Source organism: Grampus griseus (genome assembly GCF_964374135.1).
Source record: "Grampus griseus genome assembly, chromosome: 2".
Taxonomy (NCBI): Eukaryota; Metazoa; Chordata; class Mammalia; order Artiodactyla; family Delphinidae; genus Grampus; species Grampus griseus.
This window is the reverse complement of record NC_139018.1, coordinates 102,335,245-102,361,087: the sequence shown is the minus strand read 5'-3', so window position 1 is coordinate 102,361,087 and position 25,843 is coordinate 102,335,245. Positions and strand designations below refer to the sequence as shown.

General features: G+C 36.4%; 2 protein-coding genes across 6 annotated transcripts in view; one reads left to right on the top strand and one right to left on the bottom strand.

Annotated features, from left to right (window-relative positions):
- SLTM (SAFB like transcription modulator) overlaps positions 1-20,123 on the top strand; it is a 44,492-nt gene extending 24,369 nt beyond the window's left edge. For 2 of the 5 annotated variants that reach the window (XM_082648915.1, XM_082648918.1), the window contains 15 exons: positions 662-1,076; positions 1,694-1,743; positions 3,894-4,012; positions 6,203-6,352; positions 6,568-6,671; positions 6,770-6,936; positions 7,416-7,501; positions 7,712-7,875; positions 10,280-10,460; positions 11,198-11,322; positions 12,156-12,326; positions 12,992-13,306; positions 13,420-13,564; positions 17,037-17,197; positions 19,066-20,123. In XM_082648915.1, coding sequence (XP_082505041.1) covers positions 662-1,076; positions 1,694-1,743; positions 3,894-4,012; positions 6,203-6,352; positions 6,568-6,671; positions 6,770-6,936; positions 7,416-7,501; positions 7,712-7,875; positions 10,280-10,460; positions 11,198-11,322; positions 12,156-12,326; positions 12,992-13,306; positions 13,420-13,564; positions 17,037-17,197; positions 19,066-19,174 — 2,462 coding nt within the window. In that variant the 3' untranslated portion in view covers positions 19,175-20,123. Of the gene's footprint in view, positions 1-607; positions 1,077-1,693; positions 1,744-3,893; positions 4,013-6,202; positions 6,353-6,567; positions 6,672-6,769; positions 6,937-7,415; positions 7,502-7,711; positions 7,876-10,279; positions 10,461-11,197; positions 11,323-12,155; positions 12,327-12,991; positions 13,307-13,419; positions 13,565-17,036; positions 17,198-19,065 lie in introns of all 5 variants that reach the window. The other 3 variants (XM_082648914.1, XM_082648917.1, XM_082648916.1) reach the window with 2 other exon arrangements.
- MINDY2 (MINDY lysine 48 deubiquitinase 2) overlaps positions 6,693-25,843 on the bottom strand; it is a 113,498-nt gene continuing 94,347 nt past the window's right edge. Inside the window, exons 11-13 of the transcript XR_014296393.1 lie at positions 24,597-24,795; positions 11,147-11,263; positions 6,693-6,816 (exon numbers count right to left, since the gene is read on the bottom strand). The gene's annotated coding sequence lies outside the window, so the exon portion shown is untranslated. The remainder of the gene's footprint in view (positions 6,817-11,146; positions 11,264-24,596; positions 24,796-25,843) is intronic.

Genomic DNA, 25,843 nt, shown 5'->3' with positions numbered 1-25,843 from the left:
GGTAATTGCAGGACTGACTGGACAGGATGAAGCCTGGAAATAACCACTTTCCTAAACGTTAATGGAGCAGGCCATCTTTGGAGCCGCCTGTAGCAGTTTTCCACGTGATTCTGGACTACACAAGAACTGAATAAGAAGAGCGAAAAAGATGAGGCCCTGAATACTTTGAAGACCGATTGGTATCCTCAGACTGTGACCTTTCAAGACGTCACCATTGGAGTTATGAAGGTCACAAGAGTTAAATCCCAAGATAATTTGAACATTGAATACCAAATCTGCACATTTGTCACTCTCTCATGGAGGAAAAAAATCTTCCATATGCCATTAACTTATAACCAGAAATGAAGAGCTGGTATCCTCAGGATGGAACCATTTCTTCACTTTTGTTATTTGGTATTTGTATTTAGAGATCATTTTTTTCCATGAAGAATAAGTGATCCTGGGTAAAGGATTGTTTATGTTAGTTAATACCCTTGTGTTTTTCTTCCTAACCTTCCATCAGTGCTAATAACTGGCTTTATATTTTCTAGGTCCTATTCTAGCTTATGAATATGAAATTGTTTAAACTTCTTGTTTTGCCGTATTTATTCCTGTTAAATCCTCTTAGATATAGCAGGTTCTGGTGATGGTACACAAGAAGTATCTAAACCTCTTCCTTCAGAAGGGAACCTAGCTGAGGCTGATCACACAGCTCATGAAGAGATGGAAGCTAATACGACTGTGAAAGAAGCTGAGGATGACAACATCTCGGTCACAATCCAGGCTGAAGATGCCATCACTCTGGATTTTGATGGTGATGACCTCCTAGAAACAGGTAAAAATGTGAAAATTACAGATTCTGAAGCAAGTAAGCCAAAAGATGGGCAGGACGTCATTGCACAGAGCCCGGAGAAGGAAAGCAAGGATTATGAGATGAATGCGAACCATAAAGATGGTAAGAAGGAAGACTGCGTGAAGGGTGATCCTGTCGAGAAGGAAGCCAGAGAAAGTTCTAAGAAAGCAGAATCTGGAGACAAAGAAAAGGATACTTTGAAGAAAGGGCCCTCGTCTACTGGGGCCTCTGGTCAAGCAAAGAGGTTTGTTTTTCTATGTCAGTTCTTTACGATACTGAATTCCAGCATTCAATAAGATCACTCTACATTAAGGGGGTGGCTTCAAGACCATGTACAGTAATTAGTACTTATGATCCTGCCTATAATATTTTTGATCGTCATAAGTTACTTTAAAAAAAAATTCAAGATCTTCGTAATATGCAGTGTGTCCTACTGATTGCATTGTCGAATTGTCAGCATATATTTGGTTTTTTTGTTGTTTTTTTTTTTCAAATTGACAATTTTTTTGTGTTTTATTTTTAAAAATCCTTGTGATGATGGTTAATGAACAACTATCAGTCCTAAGAACACAAAATGAAGTCAAGTCCCAGTCCTGAAATCTGGAGAAGATGGCCATATATCCACTGAATAGAATTGTCAGAAAATCTAGATCTTCAGGCATCTTGGGGAAAATCAGTCCAAGAATCCTAAGGGAATCATTTGTTCAAATAACCTAATCTAGGCCTTTGGAATTATTAATTTGTATGAATAGCACTATTTGAAATATAGTCGATATCAAGCTGTTCGATTTTTGTTCTTTTGTTTTTTTCTGTTGTGTTTTTTTTTTTTTTCAATTTTCTTCTGGTGATTTGCTTCTTTAGCTCTTCAAAGGAATCTAAAGACAGCAAGACATCATCCAAAGATGACAAAGGTAATGGATTTCCTTCCCTGTTTATTTCAGTGGTAAATTGCATATTTTCATTAAAAAGTAATAATTGCCTGGGGTTTGTTTCCTTTGACATTATTGAGTCCTCAAAAATTGACATACTAAAATTTTTCGATGGCCTTTATGTAAACAATGGAGTTAGATTACAGCAAATTCTCAGTGTGATTAAAGCATTACTTTCTTAATTACTTAATTTGTAAACTGGTATGAATTTGCTTAAAATATATTTGGTCTGTGTTTTTTACGTTGTGTTCTAAGCATCTGTATGGAATATTCATATAACAGATATTTTGTTTTCTTATAATTTCAAGTATTTTATCTTTGATTGCAGTCACTTTTAACCCCTGTACACCACCACAGTCTTTTCCCTTTCTGTCTAGTAGGAAATATGGTATAAACAGCATTTGTGTATATTTGTGGAGCTGAAAGAAAGTCAGTCTCCTAACATTTGGTTTTACTTTCTTGATTCTTTAAATCAGGGCACACTTCTGTTAATAGCCAGTTATACAGTATTTTAATTCTTCGGAATTTACTTCCTATTTGACTTATTTTGTATTGATGAGAGTTTTATGTAGAAAAGTAGTTTTATTTTAATTTTTGTGAGCTTAAAGGTGCATTATTTGATTACTTTTTGTTACTGGGAAGTCTCAGTTTGTCTCCTGGTCATGTGCTTTAGTGTCATCTTGTATATGCTGTATACTTGAAAAATATTTCTTGTGTTCTCAAAAAGCATTTTAAGGGAAAATAACACCATTTAGGTACTACAGATTCTGAAAATGCCTCGAGTGCCTGAAAAAGTAATGTGTTCCTTATCCTTTTTTTTAGTATATTTTGTTGGTATATTTTAATAATTAGAAATTTTAGTGATTGGTTTAGTAATTGACAATTAATTAATTGCATTACCCACATTCCTTACAGTTTGGTTAATGGATAAGATATAATAAATGTATTAAATGTTATCCTTTAAATTTAGAAGACTAGTGTAGTCTTAATTAAATGTTAACTTTTTCCTGTCATTAAATTGTTTTTTCTGTAGTTAGAGAAGTACGTGGGCCCAAATGTTACTGGTAAAATAAAAAAGATACATAAACTTCCAGTTAACATTTCATAGCAGATCGCTTGATAACTACATTTCTTAAGAACACAAATGCAGCAACCATTAATATTTAAAATATTTGAGTCAGGCATGTGTTGTCTCATAAGTACGCTGACAATAGTTCTTCAACTAAAACTTGTGGCTTGTAATTTTTAAAGCATTAAACATTTTACTCCAATAATGCAAAGTTATAAAAATTGTTACTTTTGTTTGCTTAGATACTGTTTCCCTTAGAGTGGGTAAGAGTTGTTTTCCAAGTAAAGTCAAATGAATGAAAATTCCTTTTTTATAATATAGCACATTTGAAGTAAAGCACTGAAGGATGACTGACCAGGCCTGTATTTTAAGAAATGGCATTTATCTGTATGAAACCATAATTTGTGTATGGAAATAGTGCAGAAATAATACATATAACCATTTACCTATTCTAAAGGATTTTGAGGTCTCTGATCTTATTTTTGTAAGTGATTGTAGAAGATTTTTTTTTTTTAAATACAGAGTTATCCAGCTGCATGTAATTCCCACTTTCTCTTACCCTTTCTCTGATAGAGAATGAAGGTGAACTGTGGTTGGCTAGTCTTTGTTATTAAACATTCAGATTCTTGAAAACAGTTTATCCCTTTGTTTGACTTTTCCCTTTGCGCTCCCAAGTTTCTCAGGAGCTAAAGCCCACCACAGATGTAGGTAATTAAGCAGTCTGTACATTCCTAGATGACTACTTCCTGGTTCCCTGTATTCAGTGCAGTGGTTGAGTATAAGTTATTGAGCTTAACAGCAAAAGTCCAAGACATGTAATTTATTTTTTTTGCCTACTTTGTCTTAAAATTCGTGCAGTAGGAAATGTACAAATGTTCAGACATGTTTGTATTATCTCTTATTGTGTTTGATTTTAATAATAGATGTGTAGGATTTTGATGTAGTAAAGTTGTACTATCAACATTAGAGGGTATTATAATTTTGGAAGAATATGGCCCTAATAATTGTGTTTTAAAAAATTCCAATTGAGGTACTTAAACTTCTGATATTAAATCTATTCTAGGAAGTACAAGTAGTACTAGTGGTAGCAGTGGAAGCTCAACTAAAAATATCTGGGTTAGTGGACTTTCTTCTAATACCAAAGCTGCTGATTTGAAGAACCTCTTTGGCAAATATGGAAAGGTACATTCTTTTTACCTTTTTATCCATCTTTCTGGTATCTCCATTCTAAATAGAGGTTATATTCAAAACAGTATATATAAAATCTAGTTTCTTGTCTCTCTTAGGACTGTTACAGGCATAATTATTGAGTTCTGTAGTAATGATGAGTTTCATCATATAATCTCACTCTGAGCCCTGGGAATCTTCTATTAAGAGCTCATATTTTGAGCCCATTTAAGCCAAGGATTTTGATTCATCACATTCATCATGATATTTCTTGGACCTAGAATTGCTGAGGCTGATCTGGTCATCTGGAAAATATAGGTAGATTAATATTAGGCAATGGGATATAGAATATGAGGGAAAAAACCCCAAAACTGATGTGGTCCTTCTCATTATACAAATTCCAGTACAGTGGTGGTGAAAAATGTAAAACTGGTGAAACTTAATCAGAAGTTTTGATATGTGCTGTGAAGGAAGAGTGCAGGGTGTTAGCAAAGGGAGGCGTTACTGTGGTTGGTTCATCAGGAGAACTTTTTCTGGCATATGAGGGGAGCCCTAACAGAAGAGAAAAATAGTCAATGATTAAATGAATTGAATATTCAAATAATGTCTGTTGAATTAAGTTGCAGTTGATCTGCATCCCTTAGGGCACTCACTATTTTCTACTTTACATTTTAGTGTACAATATATTGGTACATCGTATATAACCTACTCTGCTGTAAACTCTTTGATAGCAGGGATCTTTATCTACTATACTATGTGTGCACATGGTAGGCTTTCAAATATTTATTAAATTAATGACCATTAACAGTAAATAGCCATTAATGAGTGTTACAAAAATCTATCTTATTGATTTTAGGAGTTTTTTCTTCTTCTTCTAATTAGAGAGTTACCTGCACATTTAAGGAGGTTCTTGTAGATGTCAGATACAGAACACTGAGAATTGTGGTCCCATGATCAGCTGTGGTGTATTTTTGGTTCTATTTTCAACAATTTATTGTTAGAGCTGTAAAAACGGTATTTTGATGTTGGCATTTGTTAGGATTAAAACTATATTAGGAAACCATGTACTTATAACAAGGACCTCGGGCTTAAGAATTAAGCTGTTGTTGGGGCAAGTCAGTGTTTCCCAGAGTTGAGATAAAAGCTGATAGCTACCAGCTACCCACACCATACAGCCTCCTAAATTCCTTACGTTCCTCTTCCTGACACTGCGTCCCTGTTCCTATTTATTCAGCACTACATTGTTCTCTCTCGCTTTTCTTCTCACTCATCCACCCCTGCCTTGTCTCTCTTATTCATTTTATAGAATTGAAATTATTTGTCACTTTTATATTGGTATACATTTTAAAAGTACATAGATGGAAAGTGTGTCTTTTGTGTGTTTTTTAAAAAAAATTAATTTATTTGTTTTTATTTTTGGCTGTATTGGGTCTTCGTTGCTGTGCGCGGGCTTTCTCTAGTTGCGGCGAGCGGGGGCTACTCTTTGTTGCAGTGCACGGGATTCTCGTTGTCATGGCTTCTCTTGTTGCGGAGCATGGGCTCTAGGTGCGCAGGCTCAGTAGTTGTGGCGCATGGGCTTAGTTGCTCCACGGCATGTGGGATCTTCCCAGACCACGGCTCAAACCCGTGTCCCCTGCATTGGCAGGCAGATTCTTAACCACTGCGCCACCAGGGAAGTCCTAGGGTGTATTTTTAAGGTTGCTTTTTTACATGTGGCAGATTCTTTATTTTTGAAAGACCCATTATAGAAAAGTGTTAACACTTATCTAGACACTTTCTAGGAACTTAACCCTTTTTGTTTTAATATCTTTAAGAGATTCAGGGTGAGCCTTTGATAGGGAATTTTTGACCCAAATCTAATTGAAAATATTATTTCTTTGCTTTCGTTAATTGTGCCATTACTTCATTGATGTGACTGTGTTTTGGCAATGTATTTGAAAGGAAGAAAAAGGAAAAAACTAAAAGCAGGTTAAATTGCTTTTTGACATTTTAAATTGTTCCCCTGAATATTTACTGACTACTTACAGGCAAGGTAGATGGTGATCATAGAATAATATATGTCCTAAATTTATCCTTTATCCTGAATTTATACATCCTGAACATATCCTTTAATTTGAATAGTCTTCATTCTGAAGTTTAATCTATTTAGAAATGTATGTGGTTATAAAGTTGTAAAACTTTCTAAAGTATAATCTCATTTTACAGGTTCTGAGTGCAAAGGTAGTCACAAATGCTCGAAGTCCCGGGGCCAAGTGCTATGGCATTGTAACTATGTCTTCAAGCACAGAGGTGTCCAGATGTATTGCACATCTTCATCGCACTGAGCTGCATGGACAGCTAATTTCTGTTGAAAAAGTAAGCTTGCTTAAGTGTTTATAAAAGGGAGGTTATTTTGAGGGCTAGTAATTTTCAATTTAAAGATGTTACACTGGTAGGGAGTAGAATTAGGAATGATTTTTAATTTTATATATTCATTTCTGTTTTCCAAATTTTCTACCATCAACATACTTTTTGTAAACATAAAAGTGTAACGTTAAAACACATATTTTTTTTCTGTTTAAACCTTTCAGGTTAAAGGTGATCCTTCTAAGAAAGAATTGAAGAAAGAAAATGATGAAAAGAGTAGTTCAAGAAGTTCTGGAGACAAAAAAAATATGAGTGATAGAAGTAGCAAGTAAGGATTTATTTTGTTGATAAGCATATAGACTTTCTTGGTACACTGATGAAGTAGTCCTCATTTTGTTGTTTTCTTGCGTGTTGTGGTATGGTCAGGACACAAGCCTCAGTCAAAAAAGAAGAGAAGAGGTCGTCTGAGAAACCTGAAAAAAAAGAAAGCAAGGATACTAAGAAAATGGAAGGTAAAGATGAGAAGAATGATAATGGATCAAGTGGCCAAACTTCAGAATCGATTAAAAAAAGTGAAGAAAAGAAACGAATAAGTATGCTATGCATCTTTCTTCTCAGTCCCTTTCTAATGCATCCTACAATTTAATTTTTACAGTGGAAGGGGAAACTTGAGATTACAATCCAGATAAATATTTTAAACTTTGTTATTAGATGTCACTGTGGTAGAAAAGGAGGTCTAATAGACTGATTGTCTTCTCCTTTTCCACTCTTAGGAAACAGATGTCTTCTTCCACCTAAGCCCATTTACTGTTAAATCTGGGCTGGCTGAAAACGGTCAATGAGTAATAGCTATGTAATTGATCTTTTGGTATCTCTGAAAGTATTTATGTTAGCAGATCAAGCTTTAAAAACTCTTTACCTTTAAGTTCTTATAGAATAGGTTTTTTATTTCATGTATTCGTTTATGAATATTTGGTTGTCTAAGAATTCAGCATTTTTACATTATATTTTCTTTTTTACTGAAATATTTTTAGACATTTGCTTATCTAATTTTTTTTCTTTTTCCTCTTAGGTTCAAAGAGTCCAGGACATATGGTAATACTAGACCAAACTAAAGGAGATCATTGTAGGCCATCAAGAAGGGGAAGATATGAGAAAGTAAGTCTCTGAGATGGATGTTGTATACTATTCCACCTGTTCCCAAAAGAAGCTAAGTCAGTATCTCTAACCATTTTGCACACTTCCATGCTAGGAAACCTAAGAAAAGGGGAATGTCATTACTCATTTAGGCTTTTTAAATGACCAGCTCAACTTGAAAAAACAAAATTATTTTAACTTGTAGTCCTGTTATAATTTTTTTTTCTACAGATTCATGGAAGAAGCAAGGAAAAGGAGAGAGCTAGCTTAGATAAAAAAAGGGACAAAGACTACAGGAGGAAAGACATCTTGCCTTTTGAAAAGATGAAGGAACAAAGATTGAGAGAACATTTAGTTCGTTTTGAAAGATTGCGACGAGCAATGGAACTTCGAAGGTAGGAAAAGAGTCTGTTTATACCTGTCTTTAACTATAGGTACATCTTTAACACTAGTTATAAACCAGATTTCTGGAAATTGTATTCCTACAGAAAGATATTTGTCACTTTTAAGAAGTGCAGTAAAACCTACTGATTTCTTTAGTTTGCATAGTATTTTACGATTTACAAAATACCTTTCCATCTATTATCTCTGTCTTGACAGTTCTGTAAGGTTAGTTATGTCCATTATATAAGTGAAAAAAATGGAGGCCCAGAGAGGCTAAATGACTCTTCCAATGCCACATGGCTAATGAGTGGCAGAGTCGGGACTCAGACCCAAGTCTTCTGACTCCAAGTCCAATGCTCTTTCCTCTACTCCAAAGCTGCCGCCATAAAAAACATGACTTTAAAGGAAAAATTGATTTTTGAGATAGGATAGTCTCAATGTAAGCTATAGTGGTCAAATAATATGTTGACATTTTAGGGAAAACTTATTGTACTTTGAATTAGAGACCAAGTGAAGGCAGATTTAACCCTGTGAACCTTATTGTGTTCAAGCTCTGTCCCAAAGCAGGCATTCTTTTTAAAACAAAATGAGAACAAAACATTTCTATTTTTAGTGGCAATATCTCAACAGTTCATCATGAGTGCCAGTTTGCTTTCATATATATCAGTTTTTGGATGCCACTTAAAATATTCTTGTGAAAGTGTTTCATAATATAAATTTCCAAATATTAACCTATACTGTCAAATGGTCACTTACCATGAAATTTCATCTATTCATTCACAAGAGTGCTTGGAACTACCAGAGATACTTTTAGCAACTTAAATAATACTGTGATTGCCACACAGTTTACCTAAAGGAAATAACCCTTGCATTACTCAGAACCTTTGTTGGAAGAGGTCTCAGCACGCTTAGCCTCCTGTTTAGAGGACCACAAGTTGAGAGGAGGGTGGGAGTGGGAGTTATTAGGCAGCACTCCTCAAACCCGTTAGACCAGCACCCCTTTCATAGTAAACAAAAGAGTTGCAGCACCTTCTTTACTAATCTGAAACGAAATTGGTATATAATATACCTACCTATACAAATATACGAAAAATATCAATATAAAGCCTTAACTGTAATACGAAGGAAAATGAAAGTAATTTATAATGAAGCATATATTCCAGATATGAATGTTTAGGCATGACTCTCTAGAAGATCTAATGAAGTAGTCAGATGTTTGCACCCTTCTTAAGACTCAGTGAGAATGTGACAGCTGCAAACACAGATTGATACCGGTTTGTCATATTGGTGAGTCAAATACCAGGAGTGTTGTTGATGTTATGACATGACATCTGAAATGGTGAACAACTCTTGGTGAAGTTCTCAAGAAAGTATAATTTTCCCTCTTACTTATATGGAGTTGCATTCCTGGAAACTTTAGTGTACATAAAGCCACGCCAAAGCAAATGAACCTAGCATTTATTAAACATTAGTTAAGTTCTAGAGCTAGATTTTTTTCTCTAGAGGTGATTTTGTTTTAATGACATGAATGTCCATTATGGTATTTGAAAGGTACATTAGGAGTGTTGGACAGTTTTTTGTTATGCAGAACTATCTTGACTATTCCACGCATCGGAAGATATTTAGAATCCTTGGTCCCCTTCACTAACTGCTGGTAACCGCCCCATGGTCATTGTGATAATTAAAAATGCTCCTCAGATTTCCATGGGGGCAGTACTGAACCGTTGAGAACCACTGGGTTACTAGGGGAAGACATGGTGATAGACAAAATACACTGGGTGCCTTAATGTAAGGAAATGATTTTTTAAAAAAACCAAACGCTGTTAAAAGTCTTAATATAATAATTTAGTTGAGCAAACATTTGAACTACCTCCTGAATGAAAGAAGCATGTTACCTGGAGCCATCTATTATGGGCTGTGAACACTCCAAAAGAGGCTTTGAGGCAACCGTTCATTATATACAGCATTTGCTGTAATTCATGCTGGTGGTTATGATCCCAAGTTATCAAAAATAAGGCCTACCTGATTTTAAGGAGATAGACCATATCCTATTTTTCTATCAAAAACAGTAGAAGTTGTAGTTTTGCAAACTCATGTATGTAGAATATCTCCTTTTAAAAATGTTGATTAATTAATGGGCTGTTATAGTGGGATTTTTATTTAAACAGGAATCATGTAAGAGGCAACTACTCTATAAAATTCAGCTGTTCAGTTGACAGTCTTAATAAATAAGTGACACTATTGAAATCTGTTTAAAGTTTTATTTTGAGTTCTCTTTCCAATTACATTAAAACTACTTAGAATGAGTTGAAGTTTAAAATTGCCAACCTCAAGGAAAAATACAAATTCAAAAGCTATTCTCTTTCACACAGTGCTAGCATAATTTAAGTATTTCTAAATACTGATTTTTGTTAGACGAAGAGAGATTGCAGAAAGAGAGCGTCGAGAGCGAGAACGCATTAGAATAATTCGTGAACGGGAAGAACGGGAACGCTTACAGAGAGAGAGAGAGCGCCTAGAAATTGAAAGGCAAAAACTAGAGAGAGAGAGAATGGAACGCGAACGCTTGGAAAGGGAACGCATTCGTATTGAACAGGTGCAGTCAGAAAATCTTTTCATCTTAAATAACTGACCTTTTTCAAACCCTGTGATTTTTGCCCTAAAATTTGCTTTACATGTTGTAAAGCTTCTATAGAATAAGTTTAGCTAATGAGCATTTATTAAGTGTCCCTGAAAGGTAACAGTGAATTAGGTGCTAGTTAAAAATACATTTAGTCATGACTTTGTTCTAGCTAATTGGTAATACCTCGAGCTCTGCAATATCATGGCAGCCTAATAGTCTGAGCATAGGACTATGAGTCCAGAGTAGTTGTAATCCAGGCTCTGTCACTATCCCATTCTTAGAAAATAACTATTTCCTTACATATTATAGTGGGAGTGATTTCCCAAGGCTGGAAGGAAATAATGCCTCTCTTTGCAGAATTGCATCCAAGGTTTTAAGGCACTTAATCTTCATACGTATTAAGAACTCTATTTCTAATTCCCTTTAGGTGCTTTTGTTTAAAATTATTAAACTAAATTTGACCTTCCAAATTTAAAAAATTGCCAGCTTTTAACACCCAGTCTCTGTTAATTTTAATGTTGCAGAACAATAGTCATAGCTTAGATTGCTAATTACTGAAGTCAGAATTTTTTATTTGTCCCAGGTATGTGTTTTGCCTGGTGCTTGCCTATGATGGTTTCTTAATGACAGGATTAAAACAAAGTTGCATATATACTTACCTTATGTTTTCATTTTGCATTGGTTGGTTCTTCCTTCTATGTTGTCTGAAGGAACGACGTAAGGAAGCTGAACGTATTGCTCGAGAACGAGAGGAACTGAGAAGGCAACAGCAGCAGCTTCGTTATGAACAAGAAAAAAGGAATTCTTTGAAACGCCCACGTGATGTAGATCATAGGTAGTTGCTTACTTTCTTTAACAGTAGCTTACTATCTTATTCCTTAGTCCAAGCTAAGACTAACTCTAGAATTGGAGAGTACAGGCACCCATCACTGGAGTAAAGGGTCATGATCAACAGGGATGGGAATGACTGCAGTATTGAATTGGACCCAGTGCATTGTCAAGTAGAAGAGTCTGCTCTTCTGTTTCCCTTCCTAATGCAAATGTTTTTCCACTATGACTGGAAATACATGGTAGACTTCAGCAATGGCTCTCAAACTCAGACCCATTTTGAAAATGCTTACAGGGTAATGCAGATGGTACAGAAATCAAAGTCAAATTTGGGAAGACTAAAATGTAGATTCTGTATGTGTTTGCATTCATGGTTCTTAATAGATTTCAAAATACAATATAGTCATTTAATTTTCTCATTATACATTCTGTGAGATTTAGTTGATAGTGTTGAGAAATAAGTGGAGTGAATGACTTGTGCTTGGGACTGACCCCTCTAACCTTTCCAAAGTTAAGTATAACCAAAAAGGTTGTATACACCTAGTTAGAATTTTATCATAAAATGGTATCAAGTGTTTATCTTATTTGTCTTTTCCATTTAGTAATTTGAAAACAAACAATTCTTCAACTATTTTCTTTCCTGTGAAATTCCTCTAATAACTATATGACTTTGTATAACAACAATTTTTTGCTAGCTTGTTCTTGTAACAATGTTTTATCTTGAGCTTATTAGCCCTCTGTATCCACAGTTCCTAGCATGTGGTATGTATGACTCCAAGTAAGTGTTATTTGATTGTTGTAAAACTAATTTATATAAACAAGCAAATATTTTTCTTCAAGGCGAGATGATCCTTACTGGAGCGAGAATAAAAAGTTGTCTCTAGATACAGATGCACGATTCGGCCACGGATCTGACTACTCTCGACAACAGAATAGATTTAATGACTTTGATCACCGAGAGAGGGGCAGGTTTCCTGAGAGTTCATCAATACAGTCTTCATCTTTTGAAAGGTAAACAGATTATGTTGAAAAATGCTGTATTTGGTATATGAGCCTTGTTAGTGATAGTTTGGTTCTCAGTTAAAATCTTGAGTACAGGTCATACCTGAGTGTTCAGAACAAATCATATGTTTGGTTTTTGTATTTGTTAATGAGACTGTGATTCAGTATTCAACATTAGTTTTATAGGCCACCATATAACACAGTTAAGTAGTTGGTTTTATCTAAGTGGGAGTACTGTTAACTTTGGATGGGCCTCAACTGTGAAGAACAGTAAAGTATCCCTCAGGTTGGTAGTGACTTGATGTAATTTCCCTTGGATGGCAAAAAACCAACCTTCATGCCAGACATTTAGCTCAATTTAAAAGAATATAGGTTATTATCAATAATTGTGGCTATTTTTGGTCACCTTACCTTAAGTTAATTTTTATTTATTATTTATTTAGTTTTTTTTTTTTTACATCTTTATTGGAGTATAATTGCTTTACAATGGTGTGTTGGTTTCTGCTTTATAACAAAGTGAATCAGTTATACATATACATATGTTCCCATATCTCTTCCATCTTAAGTTAATTTTTAAAGAAGGTGTTATTACTGTAGGTTATGCAAATAAAGTTAAGAAGAATAAGGCCAAGTAAGTACTTCTCAGGACCTGTGTTCTTTGTTTTGGACAACAGGCGAGAACGTTTTGTTGGTCACAGTGAAGGGAAAAAAACACGTCCTTCTGCACGAAGAGAAGATCCAGGTTTTGAAAGGTATCCCAAAAATTTCAGTGATTCCAGAAGAAATGAGCCTCTACCACCAAGAAACGAACTTAGAGAAACAGACAGGCGAGAAGTACGAGGGGAACGAGATGAGAGGAGGACAGTGATCATTCATGACAGGCCTGATATCACTCACCCTAGACATCCTCGAGAAGGAGGGCCCAATCCATCTAGACCAACCTCCTGGAAGAGTGAAGGAGGCATGTCCACCGACAAACGAGAAGCAAGGTATTTGTGTAGTTTCTAATGACTAGCTAGTGGTGGTTTATAATGCATTTGGGTTTTTCAAAAAAAGGTATAATAGAGTTTGATTGTGTATGTTTTTGGATTTTGTTTAACAGAGTTGAAAGGCCAGAAAGATCTGGGAGAGAAGTATCAGGGCACAGTGTGAGAGGGGCTCCCCCTGGGAATCGCAGTAATGCTTCAGGCTATGGAAACAGAGAGGGAGACAGAGGAGTAATCACAGACCGAGGAAGTGGAGCACAGGTAAATGCTTATGCAGGTTTATTGTCAACTCTCCAGAAATAAATTTAAAGGACTTATGAGACACATTGTATCTATAGTATCATTTGAGTGTGGACTAGACTAGTTAGATGAGAATGATTGAGAGTTTCTTGTGAAAGATCTTAATGCCTCTTGTATTTTCAAGTCAGTAGTTGAACATAGTAGTCCAGAGAAGCAGGATACTAGCCCTGAAATTTTTTTTCCTTCCAGTTTTATTGAGATATAATTGACATACAGAAAGAACTGTGTAAGTTTAAGGTGTACAGTATAATGACTTGACTTACATACATGATGAAATGATTGTAGCCCTGAAATTTTTGTTAAACTTCCTGCGAAAATTTGAGAATTGTTATATTTGGTAGATAGATGAGCCTTCCTAATGATGACTGGCTTTATTTCTTTTTTAAGAAATTGAGGCTTTCAAACTGGATGGGAAATCTTGGGCCCCTACTTGTGTTTCTCTTTCACCTTTTCCTTTTTTTTGTTGTTTTTTTGGTTTATAATACTCTCTCTTTTCTCCCACTTTATTAAGTAGCTTAAAGTATAGAACTGAAATAAAACAGTTGTCTCTTTTTTGCTCTTTTATTTTTAAAGGTAGGTAAGTGGAATATTTTGTATTTGCCTTTTTTACTCTTGTGACACTTTATTGACTTGAATATTTTCTATTAAGAAGTTAATGAATCTCGACAGAGGACATATCTTAGCAATTCAAATGAGCAAAAACCTTTTACCTGATTTGAAAGCATTCTGTCAATGAAATACTGGCATAATATGGGTTGACGGTTGCAGAGATAGAATATTCTCTTAAATTACATACAGAAAAGAATTCTGAAGTGTGTGTGTATGTGCATGTGTGTCTCCATCCTTCAGCCTGTAGTATACTCTGGTGCTCTGTTTTGTATTTGAATACATATTAGGTTTTGTAGCAACATTTTTTACCAGAAAACTTTTTAATCTCTTGGCATTCTAGTTAATACAACTATGCACTTTCCATTTCCTACAAAGCATTTTTGAAATGGATTTGGGCCTGCTGGGATTTATTACGTTTTAATGTTTCTAGTAAGTAGAAATGTTCAATAGATGAATTCATTGAGCTATTTATCCTGAATAGAACATTTAAGATTTGTTACATAATCCAGATATTCTGCCTTAGTTAGAGTAAAATTTAAGTCTCGTAGACTAGTGCCCTTGCATTCACATACCCTTTTTGCAAAAGGTATCCTGAGGGAAGAGATCCTGTTCCTCCCTTGGAAATTTGGTTTTCATTGTGTTGGTCTATAAGCTGTTCTGACTGTAGTATTGGGTTGGCAAAAAAGTTCCTTCGGTTTTTAAGTACAAATAAAAGACACATTTTTATTTTCACCAAGAACTTTATTGAACAACGTATTCACTGTTTTGTTTCACTACCTTCTGCCATTTTTCAGGCAACTTCATAATTCTGTCTTCCCAAAACTTTTTATCTTTTTGAGCAAAGAACTGTTCCATGTGCCTTTTACAGTCTTCCAGGGACTTGAAATTTTTCCCATTAAGAGAATTTTGTAAAGACCAAAATAAGTGGAAAGCCGAACGTGCAATGTCTGGTGAATATGGCGGAAGAATCAGAACTTCCCAGCCAAGCTGTAACAGATTTTGCCTGGTCATCAAAGAAACATGCTGTCTTGCATTATCCTGATGGAAGATTCTGCGTTTTCTGTTGACTAATCTGGATGCTTTTCGTTGAGTGCCATTTTCAGTTGGTCTAATTGGGAGCAGTACTTGTCGGAGTTAATTGTTTGGTTTTCTGGAAGGACTCCCTTCTAATCCCACTATATACACATCACCTTCTTTGGATGAAGACCGGCCTTTGGTGTGGTTGGTGGTGGTTCCTTTTGCTTGCCCTACAATCTCTTCCGTTCCACATTGTAGTACGGTATCCACTTTTCATCGCCTGTCACAATTTGTTTTAAAAATGGAACATTTTCGTTACGTTTCAGTAGAGAAATGCATGTGGAAATACGGTCAAGAAGGGTTTTTTTCACTTAACTTACATGGAACCCAAACGTCAAAGCGATTCACATAACCAAGCTGGTGCAAATGATTTTCAGCACTTGATTTGGATATTTTGAGTATGTCGGCTATCTCCCACGTGGTATAATGTTGATTATTCTCAATGTCTCGATTTGATTGCTGTCAACTTCAGCTGGTCTACCCAACCGTGGAACATCATCCAGCGAGAAATCTTCAGCACAGTACTTCCCAAACCAACCTTTGACACGTTTGATCAGTCACAGCATCTTCTCCATACACCACGCAAATCGTTTTTTTGTGTTTCAATTGTGTTTTTACCTTTCTTGAAATAATAAAGCATAATATGCCAAAAATGTGGCTTTTTTTCTTCCATCTTCAGTATTAAAATGGCTACACAAAAATTCACCAATTTTGGGTTTTTTTTTAATGCACGCTGATATGACAGCTGTCACAATACAATCTAACAAAATTGTTTTGAATGAAGTTAAAGACAGCTAAGCGCCACTAGAGCCATCCTACGGGAAAACTGAACGAACCTTTTGGCCAACCCAACATATCTCTGTAGGGCGCCTTCAGATTTCTGTAGGCTAACTATCATAACTTTTGACTCTTTTTTTTCTGCAGATCCTTAGTTCTCTGCTTTTGTTTCTTTATGTTCACTATTCTTTTTTCTTCATAGTCATGGATGTAAGACCTTGTAAGAGCCATAGCACTAACTAGTACTGTGTACAGTAAGATGACAGCTCCTGTTTCTATGTGGTATTTTCATGTTGATCATATACCCGACCTTGATTTGTCTTAAGGTTTTGACCTCTCAGTATGCCTTCTTACATATGTATAGAAGATCCAGGCATTACATATAGACCCAGAAATACTCAAGGGTCAAAAAGTACATGGGTGCTAGAAGGTATAGAAATAACAGTGCTGAATCATATTCTGTCCTACCTTTTCTACCCTGAAGCCTGAGAAGCTTCTTAGTTCAAAGTAGATAGAAACCTTTTTTCATATTATTCATTCTTTCATCTTCTCACACATCTTACTAATTTCCTTCTGACATTAAAAGTATACCATAAGGGGCTTCCCTGGTGGCACAGTGGTTAAGAATCCGCCTGCCAACGCAGGGGACATGGGTTCGAGCCCTGGTCCGGGAAGATCCCACATGCAGTGGAACAGCTAAGCCCGTGGGCCACAACTACTGAGCCTGCACTCTAGAGCCTGTGCTCCGCAACAAGAGAAGCCACTGCAATGAGAAGCCCACGCACCGCAATGAAGAGTAGCCCCCGCTTGCCGCAACTAGAGAAAGCCTGCGTGCAGCAGCAAAGACCCAACACAGCCAAAAATAAATAAAAATAAAATAAATTTATCAAAAAAAAAGAAAGTACACCTTAAGTAAATTGGCCTGAGGCGGAGTCTGTCCTGATTTTTCTTTTAATATGTTATTCTTTAGCACTATCCTGAAGAACGACATGTGGTTGACCGCCATGGACGGGACACAAGTGGACCAAGGAAAGAATGGCATGGTCCACCTTCTCAAGGGCCTAGCTATCATGATGCAAGGCGAATGGGTGATGGCCGGACAGGAGCAGGCATGATAACGCAGCATACAAGGTAAGTAGTTAATCAGTTAAGACTTTTCTGCCAGCATGCAACCAAACCTTTTTCCTTTTCCTTAAAGGTCATTATAGTTTCTGAGAGATTGAATTGTAACTAGTAACAACCCTAGGTCTGCCCAGATATTTCCTCATATTAACCCAAAATCTCCAGGGCAGCTGATGTTAATTTGTGAGTTAACATTCCTCATTGTAAGTTAATTGATTGACATTCTGGCATATCAGTCTCGATACAGGTAGGTATTTATGTCAGAATCCAGTAGATAATGAAGCTTTTTAATTTCATGTTGGAACCATCTTCTTGTTCACTATCATTCTGAAAATTCCTAGAAAGGAAGAAGAAACAAAGTATGTTCTGCTTCCTCCCTTTTCAAATAGGTCTAGCAAAATTTTTGGACATTTATCCCAAAGCCTGTTCAAATGCTAGGAGACGAGCTTTCTTTTCTCTTCATACCAACATCCATTGTGGCCCTTCAGCTGGCCAAGTGTTTGGCCTCTCTCTCTCCCATGCCCTTTTTTCTTTCCCATTCATCTGTCTTAGAAGAGAACAGTGGCTTGGCTCAGTGATCCAAGTTACTACTCTTCTACTGGTTGCTTCTAGCCTCAGACTTAAGTGACTGTTTACTATACTTGTGTCCTGCACAGCCTTGTCACTCATTCTGTCCTTGGTTATTAAAGGTCACCAATACCTTTTTTCTTGACAAATATAGATTCCTTTATTTTCTTAGTTCTTGGGCTCCTTGGTGGTTAAGCACTGTTGCTTTTCCTTTTTTAAAACATTCCTCTGTTTTCTAATGTACCATAATTTTCTTTTCTACCTTTTTAATTTACTTATTGGCTCCTTCACACGGTTGGATTTTAGATACTGTTTTTTATTTTTAGCTTTATATCATGATCTCCATGTAAATGCTTGGAGGTCTCCAGAAATTCAGGGTCACAAGCAAACTCATTCCTCTGCTGTTTAAAACCTTTATGTTTCAGTTGTTGTCTCCAGCTTCTTTTGATTTGCCATTGCCAGACTGGGCCTCATCTTTATCTTTCTCCCCTCCTAGCATAAATTTCTAAGTATGGTTCAGTTAAAAAAATATATTTGTGGTAGCTTTGTCTTCTTGCTCCTTTCAGCTCCCATCAGATCTTCCCAAATGAGTGTTTTCTCTCCTCCATTTTTCATGTTATTTCTAAATTTAACCGTTGGGACTGTTTTCTTACACTGTTTACTTGCTCCAAAACTTACAAACAGCTTCTTTAGGTTACAGGATCTAATCCAGATTCCTCAGCCTGGCATCCACACCTTTCTGTAATTTGGTTTTATGCTACTTAAACCATTTCACCATGGGTTTTTCCCTCCCAAATTTGTTGTAGGATTTTGGGGTGGGTCTTTATTCCTGTATTATCCGTTCGTACCTACTGTGTTGCATTATACATATAAAAGAAATCCCAAAAATATTTCTTGAATGATGTCCTGTAGTTCAGAGGTTCAAGTTCCTAGTTGATGCTGCAGATCTGGGGGCCACACTTTGAGAAACACTGCTCCAGTCCATTCATTCACAGACCATTAAATGGCTTACTAAGAGGCAGAGGCTTTGACGTGAGGTTGCCTGAGTTGAAATCCTCACACCACCATTTATTATCAGATCACCATTGTGATCCTGGGCAAGTTACTTAGCTTCTAGATCTGTCTTTCTTCATCAGGAAAGTGGGGTTAGTAATGGTACATGCCTCACAGGACTGTTAAAATAGTAAATTATTTAATATGTGTAAAGTACAAAGAACAGTGTCTGTTAAATGATAATCACTTTTTAGGTATTAGCTGTAATTATTTGTTCTTTTGTTCTCTGACATTTTTTTCTTTTAAACCTTTTTCAGTAATGCATCCCCAATTAATAGAATTGTACAAATCAGTGGCAATTCCATGCCAAGAGGAAGTGGCTCTGGATTTAAGCCATTTAAGGGTGGACCTCCACGACGATTCTGAAAATTAGCTCTCTGCCACGGTTTCAAGATAATTTATTGAAATCTCCTGTAAACTTTACTTGACTACTTATGAAGAGGACCTCTGACTTGCTTGAGATTTCTGTCAGACTTTTTCTTTTTTCTCTTTTTTTAAAATTTAACATGATTGCTTTTCTCAATTTTGGAGAAGATGTTTAAATAGTTCTGTTGTAACTTTTAATAGTTTTGTGTATCATTCAACTTTTTTTCTTGCAGCACCAAGACACATTTGAAAAGATAGGAATCAAAACCATTTTAATGCTGTGTGAATATAAAGCGTAGTTTGCAGGTGTGTGGTCGTAGTTTAATTTCCGGCATTAGCTCTGTGGTGTCAGGCTCTAGAGTTACTTCTTGTCACCAAGCATTTTCAGCCTCCATTTTGAAGGCTGTTTAAGCTTAAAAAGTCTGCTGTTTAATTTTTAGAGAATAAGATTGTTCCTTGCATTTCTGAGTATTATGTAACCTATTTTTGCAGAAGGTACTGTTACATTAAGTGCATCTGTGTATCCTGGTTTTAAAAAATGTACTCTTTTTTGAAATAAACCTTCATATTCTGTATAGTTGCTAAAGCGTTGAGAACCTTTTTAATTGTAAAATGAGAACCGATTTTCAGTTTAGTGTAGCAGCACACTTGTTCAGGTTTGCATGGTATGAAACCAAATAGATTACTGAAACCTTGGCCATGAGGTTTGTATCACTGAGGTTCTTAGACTGAGTTGTGCAGGTAAGTGCACTTTTAGGTAATCTGCACTGTTTGATGGATAAATTCCATCTCTGGGAATTGTGTGGGTATTAATGTTTCCATATTCCCAACTATGTTGAGAAGTGGAAAAAAAAAAAAACCCAGGTTCTAGATTGGTGAATCAGTTGGGTTTTGTAAATACTTGTATGTGGGAAGGCATTGTTGTCTCTTTGTGAAAATAAAAATCCACACCTGGAAGTGTATGTGTCTTTGTTTCCAGCTTTTTAGGTGTTAGTCCTCCAGCCCTTTTCCTTACTCCAAGTAATTGACTAGGTTTAGAGCTTTAACGACAGACTTTTGGTTTTTGTTCCTAGGAAATAAGTCTAACTTTGACTCCTCATCTCAGTAGCTGGGCAGCACACTTTGTTGAAGTGTTGGAACCTTAAGCACTAACCTTACTGGTTTTTTTCTTTAAGGCATCTTTTCCAGGAAAGTCCTTCAAGGTAAATTCAGAATAGCGCCTCTTAAAGCCTCGCATATTCCTTCATATAAATCAGTGATGAGTAATTCAGATGGTCTAGATTCTTGGAAAACTCAGCAGTCTGTATGCTCATACAGAGTAAAAGATGGGTGCCAAGGGATTGCTCTGAGGCCACCTTTTGATTTGAGAAGGAGTCTTTATAGAAGTTCTTGTAAGTGTCCCTGAGTGGTTATGGCTGTGCCCATGAGGTGGCTCAGACTTCTGAGTGCTGTGGGCAGCCAGGGTACCCTTGTCTTTGACTCTGGGGGAACTGGCACTTTTTGTATTGTTCTGGATTTCATACCCTTTTCTTCCCTTCCCGACTCTACAGTTGTGGGAGCAGGTGATTGTGTGTGTGTGTGTGTGTGTGTGTGTGTGTGTGTCTCTCTAGGGGTCTACTTCTTCATTTCCTGATCCCCTCTGCGCTTTGTAGAACAGCACAATGGAAGCCTCAGTATGTATTGGAGTGAACTAACTTCTGCTCTGCCTCTTTGTGACTTTGGGTCTCTGTGTCACTTCTGATCTTTTTTCCTCATTTGTAGAGTGGAGCTGTGCTTACCACAAGGGATTACACAGTTGCTAACATTCGTAAGCACTTTACGTGCTGGGCAGTGTACTAAGCATCTTAAGCGCGTTGCTTGCCTAATACTCAAAAGAATCCTACTAACTGTAAGTAACAATTATTGTCCTACCCATTTTTCAGATGGGGATCTGAGAAGTAATCTCTTAAAGTATTAGATCTTTGTTTTGTTATAATCTCTTCTACACCTACACCGAATGGTACAACAGTCTACAGACTGGTAGGTAGTTATTTTTTCCTCAGTTTGCCATAGTATAGCATTTTCAAGTTGAAAAAAACCAACAAAACCACCTTCTGAAATTTTGGCATTGAGTTTGGGAGTAGCCCTTAGGGTTTAGGGGCACCTGTTAGAGATCTGGTTGGCTAAGGATCAGTAGTGAAAACCAATTTTAGAGATTTTGTAAAGGAAGATGGGTTCCTCAAAACCAAGGAAAAGGAGAAAATTTTGTTACTCTGCATATACTTGTTGAGCAATCCAAAAATGTTTCAGCAATCCAATAATATAGAAGGTTTCAGTGATTTAGGAGTAACAGCTTACAGTGGTTCAAGAAAAAGCCCGTCTTAGCAAGCTTGGGCAGGACACTGAAGTCAGAAACTACACATGCCCAAAATAATTGTAAAAGAAAAAAAAAAATCTTCAGAGTTGCATAGAAAAATTTAGAAACCCTTCTGCCTATGTTTGTATCCCTTGCTAGATTGTCACTTAACTCAGTTCCTCCATACTTCAGCCTGTTCCAACAGTTAAACATTTACTGAATCCTTAACTGTAAAAATGTCAAATTACTTTTGCATTTTTTCCAACTTCGTCTAATCCAGCTCCTTACCTAAAGATGAATCTTTTCCAGTACCTCCAGTGCTTAATTAGCTTTCCTCTCAGTGCCTCTGATCTAACATGTTCACTTCCCCCACACACACAAACTAGCTAATCCTCACAAACATTTAGTCACTATCTTCAAAGTCCGTAAGGCTGCCATACATAAAATTCTCTTTCCTACATCACTTAAGCTGCATCAGTCAACAAATACTGCCTATTTTTACCTGCAACCAATTGTTTTCTGAAATCCTTAAGTGTTTCCTGCAAAATAAGCTATCTTTCCTTTCTCTGTTATACATAGCCCTTCTAACCAGGCTTAACGGTTAGGTTCCAAACAATTAATTTTCACCTATGTATTCTGTGCTAATTGCCTTTGTCTTATGTCCACACCACCAAACGGCATGTATTTTTCTCTTCTGTTTTAAACCTTCAAATTATCACCTCATCTCCCTTGGAATAAATCTAAAGTCTTTGGAGTTGCACTACTTCTCTCACCTCATTTCCTGCTACTCTCCTTGCTCACTTTGTTTCCATCACATTGGCCTCTTCTTGTTTCTTGAATACAGCATCCTGTCTCTGGCCTTTTGCATTGATTCCTTGATCTGGAATGCACTTCCCCCACATATCCACATATCTCACTTCAAGTCTTCATGAAAATATCATGTTCTCAGTGATGCCTTCCCTGGTGTTATATTTAAAACTGCCACACTCTTAGCCCACCCTCAGTATTCTCCCTCCCCCTTCCCATCTGACATTTATCATTTGTTTCTTCCAACTGGGATGTAAGCTCCAGGAGGGCAGCAATTTTTGTTGGCTTTTTGTTTTGTTTTCACTGCCATATCGTGAGCACCTGGCACTTAGTAGCTACTCAATATAATTGTTGAATAAATATATGGAGAATTCAGAATTTGCATAGAAGGGGCTTAGGGGCTGCAGTCTGGTAGGAATGGGGGTTGGGGTGGGGGTCTGGGCTTTATCTTGAAATTGCATTGGTGTAACCAACACACTTTTCTAAGAAACCTTGAGAGCATCTGGTGAAAATTGAGGTAAGGGCTTGAGGACGGCCAAAAGCCTTTCCAAGCTACCCTTCGGAGAAGCCACCAGTAAGAAATGGGACCATTTAGAGACAGTCTGCCCAGACCATCAGATGTAAGCCACAGAGGAGATGCCTGCCTTAGGCATGAATATTAGCCATTAGATCATCTTTGCTCCAGCTCCAGGCTCACCAAATCATATATTTGCTTCCCACTTGGATTTGCCAATGGGGTTAGGAAGCAAGAATATGAAATCTGCTCAATAGTTAAATTTTTATCGGTTTATTAGAGACTGCCTAAGTACATCAAAAGCTCAAGCAATAAGCAGTTATTTGGATAAAGACAGTTTTCCTTCTCTAAAATTTCTAATGACATCCATCAACATATATTAATTCATTAATTTACTCATCATATGCTGCCAGGCATTTGGGAGATGGAGTGGAGCGGAGACAGATCAGATGCCATGACAAGTAAGATATATGGTGCATTCCTTAAGTATAGGATAATAAGACTAAAAATTCTAAAATATTATTCTGTAAGATAAGGAACAATTGAGGTTGAGAATCACTATGGAGATACAGCTCAGAGTAAGAAGGACCAAACGCTCTTTGAAGAGCAGCTGACAATTTTATGAGTAGTAGAGTTTTCCTCATCACTGCTCCAACACGTCATTTTAGTTTCAGAAACACCGTCTTTTGCCAGTGGGATGAGATGCTCTGATTAATGTAATTTTCTAGTTAACTGATGATTAATAACTTCATATAGCTGAATCACGTGGGGTAGGGGAAGGGGAACTTCGGCATCAGCTTTAGGAACTTGTGTCCAGGGCTTTTAGAACTGTCTTGGTTGAGGTCTGAAATATTAATATTATGTATTATTTAGATAAGAAGTACTTTGTTTTTATTCTGTTAACTGGAGAGTCACCTTTAAAAAGGATTATAGATAGATACCAAGATTAAGAGACTAGATCCAGAGTTAGAAGTCTTGGAGGCTGGTTCTGATCCTACTAACTGGAGCATATAATCTAACCTTTATGGTCCCCAATTTCTTTATCCACAGATTTATGGCTTTTATGATTCCTGTCTAACTTATAATAAAAATTCAAATATAGGCCACTCTGGTCATTCTAACTAATCACAGGAGCCTAAAGGGGAAAAAAGTCTTGTCACATAATAAGGTAACTAATACTTCAAGCTTAATGTTTGTCAGGCATGGTAAATATATTATGAGCTTGACCGTCATCACAGAAGTTAGTATTTATTGAGCACTTACCATGTGCTAGGCATTGTACTAGGTAATTTACATGCATTAACTCATTTAATTCCCACAACAGGCTTATGATTTAGGTATACGTACTGCTATTATTCCCATTTTAATTTGTGGAAATGAAGGAACAATTTGCTCAAGATCATAAAGATAGCAAGTGGTGGAACCAAGATTCAAACATAGGCATGTACTTAGAAGAAGATCACTTCAAGTCATTTCATCCAGTGTAGGGGAGATATGACCAGTGACGTATATGTGATATATTTGACACCACAAAGCAAATAATTTCTAAACATCTCCTCCTCTATATGACAAAATTATTTTCCATAATCATTTCCTGTATTTAGTTTTAAATTAGTGATTAAAAAAGAATTTTCAGTTTAAAAGATATTACTACAGTTCAATAAAGTATTTTTTGCATTAATTAAAATTTGTACTTACGAAGCAAAAATATTACACTTTATAATTCTCACTCTATTTAACTACTTAAAAAAATTTTAACATAAAACCTCAAGGTGGGGGGCTTCCCTGGTGTCACAGTGGTTGAGAGTCCGCCTGCCGATGCAGGGGACACGGGTTCGTGCCCTGCTGGGAAGATCCCACGTGCCGCGGAGCGGCTGGGCCCGTGAGCCATGGCCGGTGAGCCTGCGCGTCCGGAGCCTGTGCTTCTCAACAGGAGAGGCCACAACAGTGAGAGAGGCCCTCGTACTGCAAAAAAAAAAAAAAATCTCAAGGTGGAAATGGTGAATGACAAATGAGGTAACTCGAGGTCTAGTTTTCAGTGTATAGGTCTTGCACATATTTTGATAAATTTATATTTAGTATGTTTGATGCTATTCTAAATAGAATTTTAAATTTCAGTTTTCCATCATTTGTTGCTAGTATGTAGAAATAGTTTTTAAATTTTTGAAGTAAAATTTACAAATAATATTATGCATACATTTCAAGTGTACAGTTTAATGAGTTTTGATAAGTGTATACACCCAAGTAACCACTACCATGTTCAAGATGCAGAATACTTTCATCACTAAAGGTTTTCCTCGTGCCCTTTCCTGGTTATTACAATTCACATGTTCAGCCCTAGGCAACAATTTATCTGCTTTCTATCACTAGAGATTCTGTTTCCTAGAGTTTCATATAAACAATCATAAAATAATCTCTACTTTTGTACCTGGCTCCTTTTGTTCAGTGTAACATTTTTGCAATTCATCCATGTTGCTTTGTATATCAGTAGTTCCTTTTTGTTGCTGTATAGTATTGCACTGTATGGGTATACTACAATTTTTTATGCATTCACCTATTGATTAAAATTTGAGTTGACAGTTTTTGGCTATTATGAATAAAACTGGTATGAATATTTGTGTACAATTCTGTGCACATGTTTTCATTTCTCTTGAGTAAATATGTAGGAGTGGAATTGCTGGGAATATGTGTGTGGGTATATATATATGTATATATATATAGTATTTATTATTTTTATTATGTAAGGCATACCTCATTTTATCATGCTTCACAGATACTGCTTTTTTACAAATTGAAGGTTTGTGGCAACCCTGCATTGAGCAAGGCTGTTGGCACCATTTTTCCAAAATATTTGCTCACTTCATGTCTCTGTGTCATATTTTGATAATTCAGTATTTCAAACATTTTCATTATTATTATATTTCTTATGGTGATCTGTGATGAGTGATCCTTGATGTTACTACTACAATTTGCTGAAGAGTCAGATGGTGGTTAGGACTTTTTAACTGTAAAA